We start from the raw sequence: 19,343 nt of genomic DNA on the forward strand, positions 1-19,343 counted from the left end.
TATACGAGGACTGAGTTTGAAAATGAGCAAAGCCACACAACTCAAGTCCATTCATCAAAGACACCGTACGCATTAGAGAAGTTTGAAAAAAAAGTGGAATTAGGATGCACGAGGGTGCAAGGCACTAAGAGTGAGGCTGACCTTCCCACGGAGACCTTGACGCTTGCTCTCAGTGACAAGTGGATCCTTCCCTGGCCTGACGACCAGGGGAGAGTTTTATCTGGAGCGGAACGGCCTCTTTCCTACACAAGACTGAGAGCTGGAGTCATCTACTGGACAGGATATTTTCTGAGGTTTCTTAAAGCCAGGATCTCAGTCCTCACTGGTCAACTCATCTCCTGAAAGTAAACTGCTCCTCAGGTCTCCGTTTCCACTTTCTGTGCCGTACTGACCTGGATCACCCGCTGTGTCCTGTTCTTCCCAGCATGGATTGACTCCTTCACTGTTTTCATACGGTGACTGAACTTGAGGATCGCCAGCTGCTACTCAAACGCCAACAGTCATACTAATAATACCAGCACCACACTGAGATTACCATCTTTCACTTTGTTACCGCTTCCTTCTTACCTGAATTAAACTACAAGGAACATATAGGAAAAGCCTACTTCTTCCATACATGAAAAGCAATACGCCAGCGTGTTTGTTTATGAAGGAAACTAGAGTTTACATGGAACAAAAATAATGAAGCTTCTGCCTTAAAACAGGTTCTTTCATTGTCTGTCAAAAACTGGAGATCATGATTGCTTTTTGCACAATGTGTTTTTATACCTGTATGCAATAGGAAGCACTGCGCACACCCCCAGTGCTGAATGTATCAAAAGATCTTTGCACACTACATAATTTCCAAGCGCTGCCTGTTGCAATGAAGGACATGCCACGTTCCCACAATAGATTTAATGCATGCTGACTTCTCAAAACCATGTAATTTTTCTCCTGATATAGCACTTTTGCAATGCAGTTGAAATGTTCAGACACAAAATACCGAACGTTGTTAAATCACAAAAGAACTTAGAAATTTCAGTATCGGAATCAAAACTCATGCATTACGGTCAGTCTTCCCTACTCAGGTGTCTACACAAACCAAATACATACAACACACAAGAGCAACACCCCACCTCTGATCGTGTTACTCTTCCCCTTGGGTTAAGAACAGGAACATTATTTTTGCGTCTGTTTTTCTGTATTTCAAAGGAAATCAAATAATACCATGAGAAGGAAAGAAGAGAAGAAGAATGGAACTTGAACAGCAAAAAGCTGTTTCATAAGATCTGTCTGGTGCAGAAACTAAACATTAGAAAAATGTTACTTATCTGATGAGTTTTGAGATCTCCAGATTAAAAATACCATGCAAAGCGTCTTTTTTTTTTTTTCCTTAAGTATAGGAAACAAAAAAGATAAGTCCAAGCATCCTCACAATGCCATAGGACGTCACCCACTGACACAGACTGCCTTGGAGCACAGAGCTTCTAAGGAAAGACTTTCTGGCTTGCCAGCATCTATGAATTTCTTATGCTGTAGCCAACAATATTTAGCTTTATCTCAGGAACCCCTTAAAATAATAAACTAAAATACTTGAACTCAGAAACGATGAACCTTGTGGGTCCCTTCCAACTCAGATATTCTCTGATTTTGCTGCAGCTACAACATGCCATGGAGGGTAAGAGCTTACAGATGGTCACTGTCATGTGGCCTTCCACCTCTCCTACCTTCCCCAGTCTTGCAGGCAGAAGGATTTCCATCCGAGCACCCATGGCAGCTCTCTGGCTGCTACACCTACTAGCAAGAGCTTTCTATTTCCTTTGCACTTTTACATGACTTAAAAGAGCAGAGATGAAACCAATTCATCAGGCCAAGAAGGCAACGTCCCCATAATTAACCCCCTCCTGCCCCATCCTTTCCACAGCATCCTCGGGCTTCTAACAGAGCTGGAGTCTGCAGCCCAGTTCAGAGGCAACAACCCCGAGGAAATCCCTGCTGCTGATCCACTCATCACCTTTTTTTTTTTTTTTGTAGGCAGAGAAATCTACAAGCAATCTAAGCTTATTTGGCCATACGTGTCCAGAAGCATCCCTGCCAAAAAGCGGAGTAAAGAGGCGTGTGCGGAGCGTGGAGCAGCTCCGTGTGGTCCCCAGCAGGATCTGTGAGGTGACAGGCTTAATACCAAGAATCAGGTCAACCCTATTGTTCTGGAGGAGAGTTGGAGGAACCTTTCCAGCAGCGGGGTACTTACTAATAAGGTTGTTTGCCTCCTTTAACATGAGATTTTTGTGTGCGCGCGCGTTTAAAAGAAGAAACAAATGAATAGGTTTGACAGGTTTCTCCCAATTTCTGTTACCGTTCTCCCTCCTGATCCGAAGCACATAATGGGCTAAAATTGATTTTTTTTCCCCTCCTTGAAATACTGGCAGCACATCACAGAGCTGGAGCAGAAGCAGGGGTGAGAGAAGAGGAGGAGAGAGATGGAGAGGGCAAACTGCATCTGTCACAATCCCAGCAACACAGGAATCCTTCACGGGGCCTGAGCAATGGTTATAAAAGGAATACAAATATTTTCTGCTCTCCTACAAAGCTTCCACAGCGCAGCATCCTCTCCGTTCCACCAGTCCTCGCTGTACGTAATGCAAATGGCAAAGTTTCCACCATATGGATAAAGAAAGGGGAGTAGAAGAGGTGGGGAGAGGCAGGAGGATGCTGTCCTCCTGGGTACCGTCCCAGGACTGCTGTAACGAGCCTTCAGTGCAATTTTGGAGCTCAGTCATTAGCTGCCAGCCTCTGGCTGAGCCGTAGTGGAGCAAATGCCACGGCTGAAACCTGCTCTGGAAGCCCCACACCTGTGAAAGGCAGGGAGATGGGGGTTCAGCTTCTTCTCCTACTGATTTCTTGCATTGCATCAGAGCACATCACTTCCAGCAGCTCAGCAGCACGCGTCTTGCGAGACCCAACGCCAGCTCAGCTCAGCTCCCAGCCCAGGCACCTGAACGAGGATTGTGTAAGACTTCCCGAAGCGCTCAGCATCCTCCTGCAGCTCCCTTTTCAAATTTACAGCCAGCGTCTCAATTGCTGCTGATGCGCAGCTGGCTGAGCTCTCCCGGAAATACGGCCAGTCATTTCGGTAATATCTTTGGGAAATCTCACGCTCTGCAAGTGCTGAGCCCTGGAAAATTTGCCCCCGTGCATTTATGACTACATTACCAGTGCTTCTGTAGCACAGCCTTCTCTATCCTGACACGAGGCTTGCAATGCTAAGTAGAATAGCAGGATACAGAAGGCTCTGAATGTTAACGAAGTCTTTGAGGGTAACAAACACAAATTTCTATCTTTGGTCCTAATCCTGGAGACGTTTTGAAAATTTACTTCCTCCTCCAACCTCTTACTGGTCCTGCGCCTAAAAGATTTCACCTCTGAGCCACTCCAGCTGTATTTCTTTCAGATATATTGCACCGAGGAGAAGCCCTAGCAGCTTAGCCTCCGCTTGCTCTCCAAACACAAACAGAGCTTAGGACAAAGTTCCTTCAGACTGATTCCCCCTTCGGTTTACATCTGCAGCAGGACTTTAAGGCCCATTTAAAATCACAGAGAGGTGCAAAAGAGGAGGAGGAGGAGCCGTAGCACCAAAGGAAAAGCTGAATGAACAACAGCAATCCGACAGCCCTCCGAAAGAGTCACTGGAAACATGACTGAGCCTCTTTGGCCCTAAAATGAGGGCAGAAGGCTGTTCCCACCTCCTGAAGTCTCCTTGCAATGCACTGCCTGGGCAATCGCCTTCCTTCTCCGTTACCCCAAACCGTCCAAAACTCAAGCCTCTGCCATGGAGAGGCTTTGCTAAACACGCTTTATAAAAACATAAGGCTAAAGGAATGTTGTCACCGTTCTTAAAAAAAAAAAAAAAAAAAGAAAGAAATCTGCCAAACCACAGAGGGATTTCTCTCCCAGTGTCCCATAAGCTCCTGCTCGGCCCCTGGGCATCCCTTCCAGAGCTGAGTCACAGAACCACGAAAGCCTCTGCAGAGCTGGAACCTTGCACCAAAGAGCATCTGGGCAACGGAGACGATTTGCTTTCTTTCCTTTTTGCATCTTGTTCAAAACAAGCCAGTATGGCATTTAATGCATGTATAATAAACACCAATGGCGTGTCAACATTTCCTTTTCAATTAGGCTCAAAAGGAGGAGGTCAACAGCAGCCCGAAATGTTTGCATACGTTATACTCCTTTCCCCATCTATTTCTTCCCACTGGCAAGAGGGAAGCATGCAGAATTCAAAGCAAACATAATTTTGTGCGACTGATTTAGCGGGGATGAATACAAGTGACAACTGCCCTGGTTTTCACTCCCATGAAAAACACGGGAGCATCACAGCAGCCACAGGCTTGTACATGACCAGGTGGGTTTGTTTGTCAAATGCTGGGGTACGGCTGGACCTCGAGAAGTGGAAGTGTAAAGAGGAACATCGCGAGGGCTGTGGCAGCTGTCTCTTAAAGGGTTTCGCATCCACTGTGCTCAGTTAACAAGCAAAAGATGCTCACTTGGTTGGTTGGGTGGTTGTTGCTTTGTCGCTGCCAGCCTGAGGAACTGGAGATGAATAACCCAGCAGAGGGAAGGGAACGTTTCTGTAGCAATGTTCCTGCTCCCCACGTAACCTCCGCGTGCTATAAGCAGATGTTTTGCACGGGCTATGTATGGAATACATAATGTTACAGCTTGCTTTATACAACTGCTTTCTGTGCTCCCAGAAGTTTAGCAAATGTACAAATAAATATGAGAGAGAGGGGGAGCAAGATGCACTTGCACAAAGCAAAGTAACAAAATGAGATAGCAGCAGTCTGCTAACTGGATGCTGAGAGCCAAAATCGTAAGCATCCAGTTATTTTAGAAAGCTTTGCCAATAGACTAAATAGAATACCACGGGCCAGGTGTCAGTGATTATAATCCCACTGATGCCAAGAGAGTTGCTCCCATTTACAGCAAGCATGACTTTGGCTCTCCCTGCGCAGCGCAAGAAATAATTCATAAAGCACGGGCTCAGGAGGCAGCCTCGCAAAGCGCACCTGCGTGGAAGGCCCCAAGGCAGGGCAGCCCTGGCACACCTGGGAGGCTTTGGTGCAGCCCAGAAGCTGTGCTGAACTTACCACCACGAGCACCTGCTCACACGTGTAGCTGTTTTTTTTAAAAAAGCTGATGTATAAATGCCTCAGCATCTTGTTTCAGCGCCAGTTCTGCCATGGAAAGCAGGCGGGTTGTGCATGAGATAAGCTGGACGTGCCCAAAAGCAAAATCAGCAGTGTGAAAGTAATGAGCATGCCCACACAACCCTAGGCCACACTTACAAGCTATTCATTATCACCAACTTCCAACAAAAGAGCATCCTCAGGCATCTTTCCCAGGTTAAAACGGAATTAACCTGTTATTTCTTTCCCCAGAGACACGGGTTTTGGATGCCTAAGGTGCTTACAGGTGCGTGGGGAGGTAAGCATATGAAAGCAGACAACCGCTTGGAAAATATTAATAAAAGAGTAAAAGCAATAAAAATTTAAGCACTGAATTCTGCAAAAGGCTCTGCTTTCGTGTTGTAAGCAGGTACTCGTTTCCCTCTAAGCAGTCCTTTTTCTGGGGGAAACCTCAGGCTGAGCCCAATGAATGAGCAAGTCGGACCCACGATGGGGTGGGCCCGTGCTAGGACTCACTTGTCCCAAGAAATAGCTTTTCCCCAAGTATCTGCATCTGGCTAAATTAACTATTGATAACGAGATGTTCCATTTTCCCTTTTTTATTCCCCCCTCCCAACAATAAAGCCTTTCCACTGCTGAAGATACTACTGGGATTTTTTTCTCACCATTTCTAAGTTCTGAGCCGCGCATCTCTGTCCTTTCACAAGTGGAACCTTGTAGCTATGGAGACGAAGGATGTTAAATCCAAGCCGAAGATAGTATTTGGGGGGGGGGATCGTGGTTGCTACATGCCTCTTCAGTGATCTGCTGCTTTCTGCCTCCTGAAGTCTTCCTACTAATAGCCAACAAGTAATAAATCACCAGGCAAACACAGAGGGTACACGCTCCCACTCACAGCCTGGGCCAGCACGACTGCATTCAGTACAGGCTCCTGAATTTCCACCACAAGTAAGAATCCCAATGAAAATGGGATAAAACACGCTGAGTCCTGCAAACTTGTGCACCAGCTGAACTTAACCTGAACAGAGCAGCTGGGTAGAAGTGCTGTGGCACTGCGCTAGCACCTGGAAACCAGGTGAGCTGGGGTCCCCTTGTGTTTAAAGCTGTGTGTAACACTCGACAGCAGCAGGAAGAAATGTACGCCATACCGACCTGTTACTGGACCTGCTGGGACTCTTTGCCCTTTAATTTATCAGCCATAATGCAAATTAGCTGAATTTCAGTCTCCCAAACAGCATCCCTTGGCTTTTGTGCACTGAAATCATGATCCAAATCCTGTTACAGGTTGGGGTTTTGCTACAGGGGCTTTCAGTTAAGGCCCGGGGATTCAGCTGTCCTCCAAACCATCTTGTAAATCACACCGAGCAGTACTGAAGCTAATGAAACTTCCGTGGCGTTAAATAATGCGAGCAAGAAGAAAAGACAGCCTTTCGGGTAAAATTAATGCTCCTGCTGACCGCCAGAGAGAATTCCAAGTAACTTTGTTTGCATCCGTTACTTCCTACTTGTGTTGTTAACAGGAAAAATAAACCAAAAACCAAAATCCCACACCTTCAATGACACAATACTAGCCAAGGTGACAGGGGTATGACAGGTGCTTTTCCCTTTGTGAAGACAAAACCACTCCAGAGACAGCAGCCCCACACACTTCTGCTTATTTCCTTCCCCTTAGCTCCGTGGTCCAAAATCAGCTAGGGACATCAGGTGCCCAACACAAGGTGCCTTGCAGAAGCCCTATTTTCTCCAAGTGCAAAACATCCACTTTTCAAAACTCAGGATCCTGAAACTGCAGCTGCTGAACGCTGCTCGGCATTCGCATCGTTCATTCTACCTGGCTGTCAAGCTGCTTAAAATCTACCGTCTACCACAGTCCATGCAATTTGTAAAAATGAACACGAATAAAAGTCAGCAAGCACGTTGAGAAGGTATTCAGGTAGGATGCCCACAACCAGGGTGGACAAACCCACCGTGGTCCCCTAAAACCACATCACGTGCAGGGTTGGGTAACGAGAACTGAGATGGGACCGCGCAAACCCTCCTCATCGGGTGTTTTTAAGCAACTGTATTCACAAGTGAAAACATTTCCTCCATACACGTTAATAGTGCCAGTGACAATACAGCAATGAAAAAATAACAGTATATTCTTCCAAAACAACAGACAAAAGAAGCACCAGGAACTCTTCCTATTTGGATTTCCCATGCACTTGCTAAGTCAAAATAATATTGCGTGCCTAGGACATGAAATTATTGACTCCAGTAGAGTTGGGTCTCAAGGTAAGCCTTCAGTTTCAACAAAAATACATAAAACAAGTAAGAAATCTCTCTCAACCCAGAAATTTGTAGCTGTATCATTCAACTTTGGGCCTTTGCAAGGCTCATGTTCAGAAAAAGCTAATGAGGAAGCACGGATGTTTGTGCTTATCCAGCAAAACAAGCACACGCTCAACGCCAAGGCTGTGCTGCAGTCCTGTTGCCCCCAGGTTTATTCCTGAACCACGCAGAAAATGCAGAAAAGCTTAGGCATTAGTGCTAAACACATCAGAAAACCCTCAAAATTTGACTTGGGGTCTGGAGTAGAGAGGTTTCCGTGCTTATTTTTCAAACAGAAAAGGTTAACTCCTCTGTTTCTAGTAATTCACCAATACGGGACTCTTGTGGTCACTGATAATAAAATGGGAGCAATTGAGAAGAGCAACACTCCTGATACCTTAATCATAGCTGTTTGCTTCAACTTCATCTAATTCTTTCAGTCTGAATTGTTCAAAAATCATCGCCGCCACTTCCCTGATTGTTATAATTTAATGAGATAACCTCTCATAACGAGCAAACCCAATAGCAAAAACAACTCATTCATCTTTCTAGCATTTAGAGACACCTCAAGAGCTTCAAACATTTACCTCTCCTTCCCAGCAGCTGAAATGGTTTTAGGAGGATCATGGTTCATACCTCGCATTCCCTGGAGCCAGAGATGGTATACGTGCAGGGCCCAGATCCATTAACGGATACATCCATGGTCTCAGAGTTTGTTGGCTTGTAGTCCACGTAATACTCCTGTAAAGGGGAGTTCATTTGCCTTTCAGACTCTCTGGCCTTTTTCCTGCGCCTCTTCATGAGAGAGTGCTGCTGGAGCTGTTTCATGCTGGCTGGGTAGCGCTTCCACGACACGTAGATAACCAACAAAATCATGGCCACGGAAAGAAAGAGGGCCACGCTCCCCGCGATTATTTTGTGAAAGGAAACGTGCTCGTACTCTGGCTCCACTGCAGGCGTCGGGAGGTCTGCAGAAGGGCTCGGCATCACGGATGTTGGCTGATTGCTTTCAAGTTTGGAAACGGTGGGTTTAGGGATAAAGACAGGTCTCTGAGGGGTTTTGGGTGCCTGATAGGATCTCTCGGTAACCACCACCTGGATTTCAGCACAGATATTATATGTTTCCACGGCATCGCTCACTTTTTCGCCCTGGATATGTTTAGGGCCTGCACATATCATAGTGCTCTCTTTATTTCCCTTGAAATTCTTAAGCCAAGTGAACAGGGGGCAAATGCTTCGAGTACATTCCCACATATTTCCGGACAGAGTGATGGAGATGAGCGAGATCCACGTGTTGATGGTCTCCTGAGAGATGTTGGTGAGTTTGTTGGAATCCAGGTTCAGCTTTTGGAGGTTGGGGAGGCACTGGAACGTCCCGGGCTCTATCCCTGTAATGTCATTTCCTGATAAATCCAAGTTGTGCAAGGAACTCCAAGTCCACGTTAACCCTTGGCTGATAGACCGGATCCTATTCCACTGCAAGTAAATCGAGCGAAGGTTGAAGAGGCGTGGGAAGTGGGCAAAATTGATCTTAGAAAACTGGTTGTGCTCCAAATGGAGCTCCGTCAACTTCAAAAGGCCAGCGAAAGCATTACGGGATAAGCTCCGCAGGCGGTTGTAGCCCAAATCCAGAAAATCGAGGTTTCGGCAATCTTGGAAAACTCGGATGGGCACGGTCTTCAGCGAGTTAGACCGCAAATGCAAGATCAAGAGTTTACGGAGGCCCTTGAACTGCTCGGACTGCAACACCTGCAGCTTGTTGTACGAGAGGTCCAGGTTGCGGAGGTTGGGGACCGGGTGAAACGTTTTGTTGTGCAGATGGGTAATTTTGTTGGAGCTCAGAATTAATTCCTTCAGCCTGCGGATCCCCTGAAATGCATCCTCATCCACGGAGCTGATGTAATTATGGTCAAGATAAAGCCATATGAGCTGATTCAGGCCCGCAAACTGATTTGATTTCAGCTTCTGAATGCTGTTGTACCGTAACGATAAGCCTTGAGACCCTCCAGAAATATTCTGAGGGATGTCTCTGAATGCGTGAGATTCGCAGTACACAATCTTGCCATCGCATCTGCAGTTCTTGGGGCAAGCTCGCTGAGCCCCCGCAAGCATAACAAACAGCACCATAGGAAGTAGCACTAACACCACACTCATGCCTCTCAGCTGCTTAATTAAATGGAAACCTACAATATTAAAAAGAAAACAAATGTGCATTGTAAAGCTATTAAAATAAATCACCAGCAGATTACTAACGTCAATGGGGTTTCTAATAAAGCTTTAGCGAAGCGGTGGATTTGGAGGACAACCTGTTTGCATCCAGTCTTGCACTTTTTGTTGTATAAATGCCTGTCCTTTGAGTTTCTGGCTTGCCATCTCTCCTACCTGCACCATCACCAGTCCTGCTCGTGTTATTCAATTACTTTTGTGTGATTTATGATCCCTTAGAAGGACCAAGAGCCTGTTTTCTATTCGCTTTTCTCCTGTACATCATCTCTCAATGTTGCTGCTATATCCTTATCACTAGATGCTGAGGTTTTAACAATAAACATATTTGTCAAGTCACTGTGCTGAATGCTCCATAGTGCTAGAAAGGAAATGAGCCAAAGCTTCTGCTATTTACGTGGTGCTAAATATGTTCCTCAATAAAAGCAATTGCAAGTTCAATTCCTCCAAAAATTTCTGCAAGGAGTCAGAAATCTACTTATAATAAAGTTCAATCCATCTTTAAAACAGGTATTTATTGGAAAATTAAAAAGTAAAGGCTCTACTTTTTGCACTAAGTCATTTTTTTAAGACTAGGTTTAAGTTGCTCATTATTTTCACATACCTAAAATATAGAGAGATGTACAGAAAAAGTTCAAGCATAGAGGGAAGTATGCTATATAATGCTAGCATGGGACCTGAATACCAAGCTAACGTTAGACGACATTTCTTTAAAATGAGTCTTAGCCTTAACACATATTGATTTGAAGTTATCTACATGTAGCTGCAAATACCTACACATTCACTGCTCTGGGTATACATTTATTGCATATCCTCTCTGCAAATATACATGCAAATACTTGCATATAAACACTGCCTTAAGAGCAGCAAAACACAGAAAGTTTAAAGGGGTATATTTGGATTTCAGCTCTTCCACAGCTCTATTGATTTTAAGATTTTTGCATGTCAAAATTCTCACAGAGCACCAACGCTGTTGCATGACCACGGTGATATTTTCTACATTCCTTGAATAATTACGAAAGGGGTTGCAGGGGGCTGTCAGAAAATCCAACACACACGCACGCTTTCCTTAGCCTGCAGTGATTTGAGGGCTGATGCCTCTGTCCAGAGTTGCAATCTTGCTGGGAATTAAGATGCATTTTCCCAACAGGAAATATTTTAAGGGCTGGGATCTCCTTGATAAATAATTACTTTATTATTTGTTGCAAAACCATCCTGCTTTTTTGCTGCAGTTATTTAATCCGATTTTAAACCAATGGGCAATCTACGAAATAATTCCTAATCTAAAATGTCCCTGACTATGTGTCTCTGCCATTCACTTTAATGGTTAGATTTTTTATTTAAATCCTCATTTTTTTGCTACTGCCTATGTGCCAGCAGCAGCAGCCAGCTAGAAATATGTTCTTGCTGTTACAGACTTGGGGGCTGGGGGGAAGGAGGGAGGGAAATAAACCTGTCACACTTGAAAAAATAAGACTGGCAAATGACTGCTGGAAATCCAGCAGCAATATTAGGGGTATCTTTTCAAAGACCAAACGAACCTTTTCAGAACCACCTATACAACAAAATCCCCCCCTCCCTTTCTGCTTCCCACATACCGCAAAGTGTTAACAGCCCTTTCTGACAGCCTGAATAATGCCGCTACAGGCTCATCGAATATGAATATAAAGCCAGGAGGAATTTGGTGTGAGCCTGCCTCATGCATGTATGCACTTCTCTGTGTGTCTGCAGGTGTGTGGGTGGGTTGCACAGACAGCCAACGTGCTCCCCACAGCCCTGAACTCCGTGCATGCGTTTACAGATTAATCACATATAAAACCACTGCAGGAGGAAAGGTGTGTTGGGAGGGTGGGGGGGGGATACATGATCTAAAAATACAATAGCAAGTACAGTGAGTCACCTGGCAAAGGAATGCACTGCTGCTGTTTAGGCTGTTTTCCTCTCTTGAAGAGCTAATAATCCAACTGAAAAATATACCATACAGCTGCAGCTGTGCTAGCAAACAAACAAGAAAAGTTCACTTACCCATCCTTTTGTCATCAACAAATGCCCTCCTTTTCCTCTCTCCAGCTGTTTTCTTCTCTCTCTTCCCTTTTTTGCCTTCCCTTTGCCTCTCTCTTTTTCAAACCGGTCTCTTTTGCCTTAAACCAGCAGCATCTTCATGTCACAGCACGGTTGCCACTCACATCACCGCCATCCAGCGTGCATGCCAGTAACCCACACAAAGTTCCCTAGAGAGGACAAGCAAGAATTTGGGGGATGAGGAAGGGAAAGGAGAGGGAAGGGGCTGGGGGTGGGGAAGACAGGACGAAGGATGGGGGGGAGTCTGGGAGGGGGGGTAGGGAGGGACTCTAAGCTCTGAGAGCCATTGTGTAAGTCATCAGAGGAGCAGCAGCATTAAGTGGCAATCTGCAAGTCAAAGCTAAGGCTCACCGCGAAGGTAAAGCAACTTCTGGGGGAGAAAGCACAAAATCTTTGCCGGTACCTAGCATCTCTCATTCTGCTGCCTTTTGCCATCGCCAGCCACAGCGATCCATCCTCCGGCTCCCCAGCTCCCGGAGCAGGCAGGCCTCCCGGGCTGGGGGAGAGCCCAGGTTTAAAAGCTCCGCAGGCAAGGTTTCTCCATTTAGCTGGTCAGGTTTAAAGTGTTTTGTAGCTGTGCTGAGAGGCAGCTCTTGTCTAATTCAGAAGGCTTTCCAGAGAGTGATGATGCTTTGGAGCTTGTTGGTGCTAATGTTCTAGTTTGTGATACACTGAGTGCCCTCCACTGGAGAAAACAGATCACACATTAAAGGCATGAACAAGTGCTCCTGTCATTGCTATGCAGACTTTCTCCCTTCAGAAAAGAAAATTAAAGACACAGCATTGCCTTGCCCACTGCCATCCCCCCCCGGACCCCTTTGCCTTCCCCCAGATTATGAAATGTTTAGCTGGGGGATTTTCTCGCGACGGGTGTAAAACACTAAATAAAACACCTGGTCCCTGGGTAGCTGGCAACCTGATCTTTTCCTAATCCACCTGACCTGAATATTTGTCTTCGGCAAATTCTGAACTGTTTTTGTTTTCCTGCATTCAGGGGGTGAGGACAGGAACAGGGATGTCTGCAGATTAAAAGTGAAAGTCATGTTAAAGGAGGGGAGGGTCAGGAAATGCCCAAACTGACCCTTCACAGCAAAGAAACTTAATGGCACGCACCACATCTGACTGTGAGCATACCGAAAGCAGCTTGCTTTTCCTTTTTCAATCCAAGTGCTTTTTTTTTTTTTTTTTTTTTTTTCTTGGTCAGAAAAACAACCAAGTTTGTGAGCACTGCAGAGCTGAGGAGGCAGAACTGTGACACCTTTTTTTCTTATAAATCCCCCTTCTCGCCAGCCCCCCCCAGCTCCCAGGCAGGGACTCCTGACGCCCGTCTGGGTTTCGGCAGGCTTCAGCCCCAGCCCTTGCGGTGAGATCCGGGCTGTGCCACTTCCACGGCGTTTCACCTTCTGCTGTGCGTCTGGCAGGCTCACGGGGCTTGAATTCATTCTCTCTCGCTTCGACAGGAAGATGTCAGAGGGATTTGGAGCCAGAGCAGCACCACGGAGCCTCTCATTACCCCGTTAACCAGCAGCAGCAGTGAATATTCGCCCCGACAGAGGCCCCGCAAATGCACACGTGCTGTTTGGGGTTTCCAAGGCAGCTCGAGCATCCCAAGGCAGCTCTGTGCTGTGCCCTAACACTTGTAACCTGGGCTCCTAAAGCTTATTTCCTCATGCAGCCTGCTCCCTCTGTCCTGGAGTTTTGATGCCAAAATGGTGGATTTATTTATTTTTTTTTAATGAAGTCTGTTACGAACTGACAGTGCATTATTCATTTTTTAAAAATTGCCCCCAGCATCATGCCCACTTTTTTAGAGCCTGTATCGCTTGAGGTTTCTGTGCCCTTCTACTGGTTATTCCACGTTAACACAACAAAACTGAAATCCCATAAAACTCAAGGGCAGACGAGGAGCTCCTCTGTTCAGTTCCATGTGACCCTATTGCCATTATCCCAACTCACCACTGCCCAGCCCCAGCACCTTGCCCCCTGGGGGAGCAAACAGGCTGGGACACAGAATGGGCAAAGTAGTCAAACTCCATTTAAAAAATAAAAAAATAATTAAAAAAAAAATAGAAGCCAACTCTTTTTCCCCTCTGTCTGTATCCCAACTGTAACATATCAAAACTTCTGAATGAAAAATGTTTTTTGTTTGTCCTACTATGAGAATTTGTTGCTATCTACAGATCAGAGCCAGATTTGAATAAGAAAAATCTATTAATCCCTGCTTTTACTCTGAAATGGCCAGCTCTGCTCACACCTTCCTCGAACAAGGTTCGGAACTTCATTATCATAAATGATCTGAAAGGACTTTCTCCAGATCTGTATTAACTGCATCTGCATTACGGTCAGTACCACTTCAGCTAACATTCATATTTATTCATGATACAATTTCCTAATAAAGGTAAAAGCTGAAGTGTGCAGCTATTATACCTCGCGTTGATAATTCTCCGGGAAGAGTCCATTTGAAACTCTGCCAGATCTCAGACCGACCTGAGGAGTGATGTCTAAAGCAACTGAGCAGATTTCCAGGGGATGTCTTTTCCTGGATTCCTGGACCCTTTGATCTCGCATGAAGCTGAAGCAGCGTTGTCATAATCTGTCCTGCTGCCATGCACTTATCGAGGCTCAAAAAAAATCATATTTCTACAAAAAAAATTAAATAATTTTAGTTTCGCAGAAGTCTTCTGATACTGTAACTGAAAATATGAATTCTAAAACAGGAAGCTTTGATACAGTAGGTAATAAAAAAAAAAAACACGTGAGCTTTCACTCAACAACATAAGGGGGGTTGGTTGGTTGGTTGTGGGATTTTGGTTGGTTGGTTGGTTGGTTTGGTTTGGTTTTTAAATCTTCTGACAAAAAAAAAAAAAAAAAAAAACATTTGACAAAGAAGAAAAAAGATGGGAAACTTGGAATCAATCTAAATAGATGGTTCTGGGGAAAAAAAAAAGCAAACCTCATCAAGGAAAGGAGAATGAAAATGCCCATTTGTGGTTTTGTTCTGTTTCTTTGGAGCAGTGAGTGGAACAGGACACAATCTCAGAGAAACCTGAAATGTTCTAAGTGCTTGGCTGATCCTCGTCCAGCTGGCAAAGCCTCCTGCCACCTGACCAGGAGTTACCTAGAGAAATTATCCATACTAATAAGTTCGTGTGCCATGGGATCTATAGTTTCTCTTCCATGATAATGAACCTGTATTTGTCTAGTTAAGTTGGTGATCAATACTAACAGTTGTAATTTTATATACATATTTGTTAAGTGTGCTTGGAATTTTGGCCTTGAGCCTTCCAGCTTACCAACTTGTTTCCATGTACAAAGGCTTAAAAATTCATAGCAACAATAGATTGTATTTACATAAAGGAGCCTACGAGGTCTTTTGGCCTCTCCACGGCATCGCCAGATCCACGTCTGCAAAGCTCCCGACTCACTCAGGCAGCAAATAGTACTTTTTACTTCCCCTTGATCTACTAAGCCATTAGGGTGCATTCAAGTTGCATTTTCAAGGCTTTACAAATTCATTTAGACTTCTTGGACAGATTTAGAGATTTCAGGCAAAGAAAGAACAATTACAGTCATCCAGCCTGGCCTCCTATAAAATAGAGGACAAGAATCCTCCTAAAATACTTCTACCCCAAACCCATAATGTCTGCGACGATGTCTGTTCCATAAAGATGAGTGGCCTTTCTCTGAAAATCACTAAATACGGCAAGAACTGCCCAATTCCAATGCAGGTTGTTGCTGTGTATAACAATCCTCACTGGTGAAGCGTTTAAGAGCCAGAGCTTTTTGGAGAAATCTCTGTTCAGCCTGGTCTATATTCAGGGTCTTCCCCTTACCTCTGTCTGGTGTTTACTCCGAGGGCAGGCACAGAAGCACGGCTCGCCAACTGCACTCTTACATCAGCCACAGCAGGAAAGTCTTGCAGATGCCTTTGCTCCCAACACGTCCTTTTTTTATCAGGTGCTCATGTACCCTGACGCACGTGACGTGCAGCCAAAGACACAACCCCAATACCTCCAACCAAATAATTTTTGCTCTCTGGGCCACCCACACCAGCTGATGTGAAGCACAGACTCAGTCTCAGCTGTGGGGGTTCCAGCTTTGTCTCTGCATCTCACCCAGGAGAGCAGAGCGTGCTCCAAGCCAAGACAGCCCCTAACACCAGCCCCTCTGTTGGATGCTCTTAAGTTTATTTTCCAAGCAGACATTCTCACAGGCACACCAACTTCAGCAGGATGCATTTCCTCTTCATTTAATTAAGGTTTTATTTGTCTTTCCTCAGACATCTAATAACTACTTTTATTTATAAATTTATCTGATTAATGACAAATGTCTAATCTCAGCTTTAATTACTTTTGAAGCAGTCAAGAGCCTTAGGAAACCCAATCCAGCCATAAAGAGGCAGCCAGCAATACCAAACTTTCATACTCTACAATTAACTACAACATAACTCCTCAAACGGAAGCCCTGCTTTGCTATCCAAATGCCAATCCCTTAGTTTACACCTCTAATAAATAGTTTATAGGGTCACAAATCGGAACGGGATTTATGGGCAGGATGATAAAGCCAGAAGATACTGAAGATGTTTCCTGCTGCCAGCACTTGGGAGACCAAAAGGCGGTTGAAGCTACAGCAGTCTGACCACCATCCACGTAAGCTGGGCTGTAGCATGCTGAACAAAGCAGAAAGGAAAATGCTGACAGTGCTAAGAGAGGTAGAAGCCTGTTCTTGGAAGAGAGCAGGAAACTAGAACATGAAACCTTCCCAACGGTCTGATTCCAGAGAAGAAAAGGAACCGAAGTAGATGTACAGTCTCACCTCCTTCCTTCTGAGAGGAATTATCACAATGACTTAATATGCTGTAATATCTTGGCTGGAGGACACATCCTGCCCAGCGTGACCCCAGCACACAGGATCAGCACATCCTGGTGGTACGCAGCGTGGGGTTCTGCCCCTTTGGTTGCCCTCTGGTTAAATGTCATTTCACGTTGCAAAAGCTTTTTTTTTTTTTTTTTTTTTTTTTTTCACCTTGCTGTTATTTGCCAAATCACAATACATCAAGGAATTGATTGAGCAGCGAGGAGATAATCAGCGAGGAGCATCTGAGGCACGACAGCAACTCGCACGGCACCTTTGCAACTGTCTGCAAAGGGAACAGCTCGCCTAGGAAAGAATTAACATGCACACACACACCAAACACAGAGCAACTAAATGCGACACAAAACCATGCTGATGAGCTCCTCAACATTAAACTACTTCTGCTTCTCCCTTTGTTGGACGTGGTTGCAATAAACTGGGTCCCCCCAGCCCTGTGCTGGTCATTAACGTGTATTTAATGCTCCAAGCCAGAGCAGTGGGGTTTTTGCCCTTGGAAAAGAGTCAGATTAAGGCAAAATCTGCAGTAGGGGTAGGCTAACCTGTTAATGGTGATGCATCCTAAAGCTGTAATGGGGTTTTATGGCATTACATAGGGCACAATAGTGAATTTGCTCACAGAACACTTTTTCTGCCATCAAGGTGGCTGCGATCAAAAGGTCTCCCAGAGCTTTGCATTTTAGGACTTATTCTAGGTCAAGAGCACTCAACAGAATGATTTTATAATTGGCATCTTCTATTTTATTAAAGAGAGTTTTTTTTTCCAGTGCTCATTATCCCTTCCTGTCCTTTTGGAATATTTACATTTGAAATTTCTGCTCCAAAAAACAAGACAATGGCTTTGTCTTTTATCAGTATTTCTACGCATTTTTGTCTTCCTTCAACAGTCATTTAAAATATTGCCCTTGTACAAGGGAAGATTTACAGTCAAAGTTTTGAAGGCATAATCAAAGAAGAAAAAAGAATCTCTCTTCGATCTGTGCTGGAGAGCAGCCTAGAAAACCTAGAAGATCTACTTAGGTGAACCCTTATATGAATATTTTGTAGAAGTTTTATTTAACAAACAAACACAAATTTAATCTGCCTCTGAAATTGTGTGTATTGCTAGGGACTTCGGAATATACAGCCTTTAATATCTGCCTTCTCTCACTGATAGACAAGGCTATAATCACGTACTAAGAGATGCATTTTTTTTCTTCAGTAAGCTATTAGAAAATAAATTAAATAAAATACCCTACCCCTCAACTGTATCAATTTGATTAGGAGTCTATGAAGCCTTCTTTGAAAACTCCTACAGCTTCTAAAAATACTACAGTGGCTGAAAGAATTAATCACTAAATACAGCCAAGAAACAAAGCCTCTGCTTTTGAGCAGCACTCGTCAGAGCAGTCTGGGATCTTCATATGGTTTTGAAGCCCAGGCCACCTGGGAGAGCTTCGTGCTTCCCTCCTGTGCTACCAGCACAAGCTGGGCAGTTTTCCCTGTTCCAGTGCAACAAATACGTACGTGGAATTGAAAAGACAGTTTCCTGGTGATAAATGTTCACCAGAGGGATACCTGACCTCTTTTCGTCAACTGAGAAAAATGGCTAAGGCATTACCAATGGGAAAAACAATAAATAAATAAAAACAACCACCTAACAAAGACCACAAGTAATTCAGCAAGAGAAATCCTAGTTTTGGAAAAAAAAAAAAAAAAAAGAGTAATTCTTATGTTGCTTGGAAAATACCCACAACCCCAGATGCCCAAAACTTTCAGACGGTTCTCTTTCATTTTAGTCCTTCGCTGAAAAGCGATTATGCTTTTTAAACTAGCCAGGTTTTGGTCTATGGGACATAATAAACGATCAACAGAAAATAGACAGCATTTTAAGATTATAAAAAAGGAAGATTTTCTTTAAAAATATTTCCCATTAACATCCTGCGACGGACAGCAAGGGTCTCACTGTTCTTGTTGCTGTACCACTGTAATTTTGGTATAAGGATCCAGGAATAATCTCACACGTGAAAATCAACTTTTAATCATATTTCTCTATTTCTCCATAATACACTGCACCACGCTGGTAAGCACATTTAAGATTTTCCTGCAGTTTCTCATAACTGCAGCCAATTGAGTAAAATTAAACTCTACTTAGGATTAGCCAGATAAAATGCTCGGGAGCTGCAGAAAACAGCAGCGTTGGTGCAAGGGAGGAACACGCAGCTGCTGAGCTCTTGTCTACTAAAGACGATAGCAAAGCACCGGTCCACCACTGCTGAATGCTTTGAGCACTTTTGGTGGACCACTCTTGTCAAGCAGCTGGGTTTTGGCAGCAATTGGAGTGGGCATTTAAGTCAGGTTTCATTCCAGCTTTTTCAAAGTGTTTCATTAAAACAGATAGGATTTAAATAAATGAATTCATCCCAAAGGACATCTGGACATCTGTTAGTACCAAAGTAAATTTCTGTTTAGCTAAATCCTCAGGCTTTATCTATCAGATGGATAATCTTCGACATTTATATTCCCTCGCCATTCCCAGCCCCCCATCGTTTGGCACCTGCCAATCTTGGATGTAGGTTCTGGAAAGAGCCCTGCCCATTGCAGGACTATTTATCTGGACCTTGAAAGAGAATAAAGGCCCAAATCCTAGAAGGTAACCTTCTAAACCCCAAAAAGTCAGCAATTTTTAAATGCAAGCAGATCCCTCAGAGC

At 44.4% G+C, this 19,343-nt stretch overlaps 1 protein-coding gene across 1 annotated transcript in view; it reads right to left on the bottom strand.

The window, feature by feature from the left end:
• LRRTM4 (leucine rich repeat transmembrane neuronal 4) overlaps positions 1-9,848 on the bottom strand; it is a gene marked incomplete at its 5' end in the record, with an annotated part of 205,510 nt that extends 195,662 nt beyond the window's left edge. Inside the window, 2 exons of the mRNA XM_082779587.1 lie at positions 8,112-9,658; positions 9,782-9,848. Coding sequence (XP_082635713.1) covers positions 8,112-9,658; positions 9,782-9,848 — 1,614 coding nt within the window. The remainder of the gene's footprint in view (positions 1-8,111; positions 9,659-9,781) is intronic.
• Between the last annotated feature and the right edge of the window lie 9,495 nt (positions 9,849-19,343).

Source organism: Aythya marila, assembly GCF_965140915.1.
Source record: "Aythya marila genome assembly, chromosome: 26".
Taxonomy (NCBI): Eukaryota; Metazoa; Chordata; class Aves; order Anseriformes; family Anatidae; genus Aythya; species Aythya marila.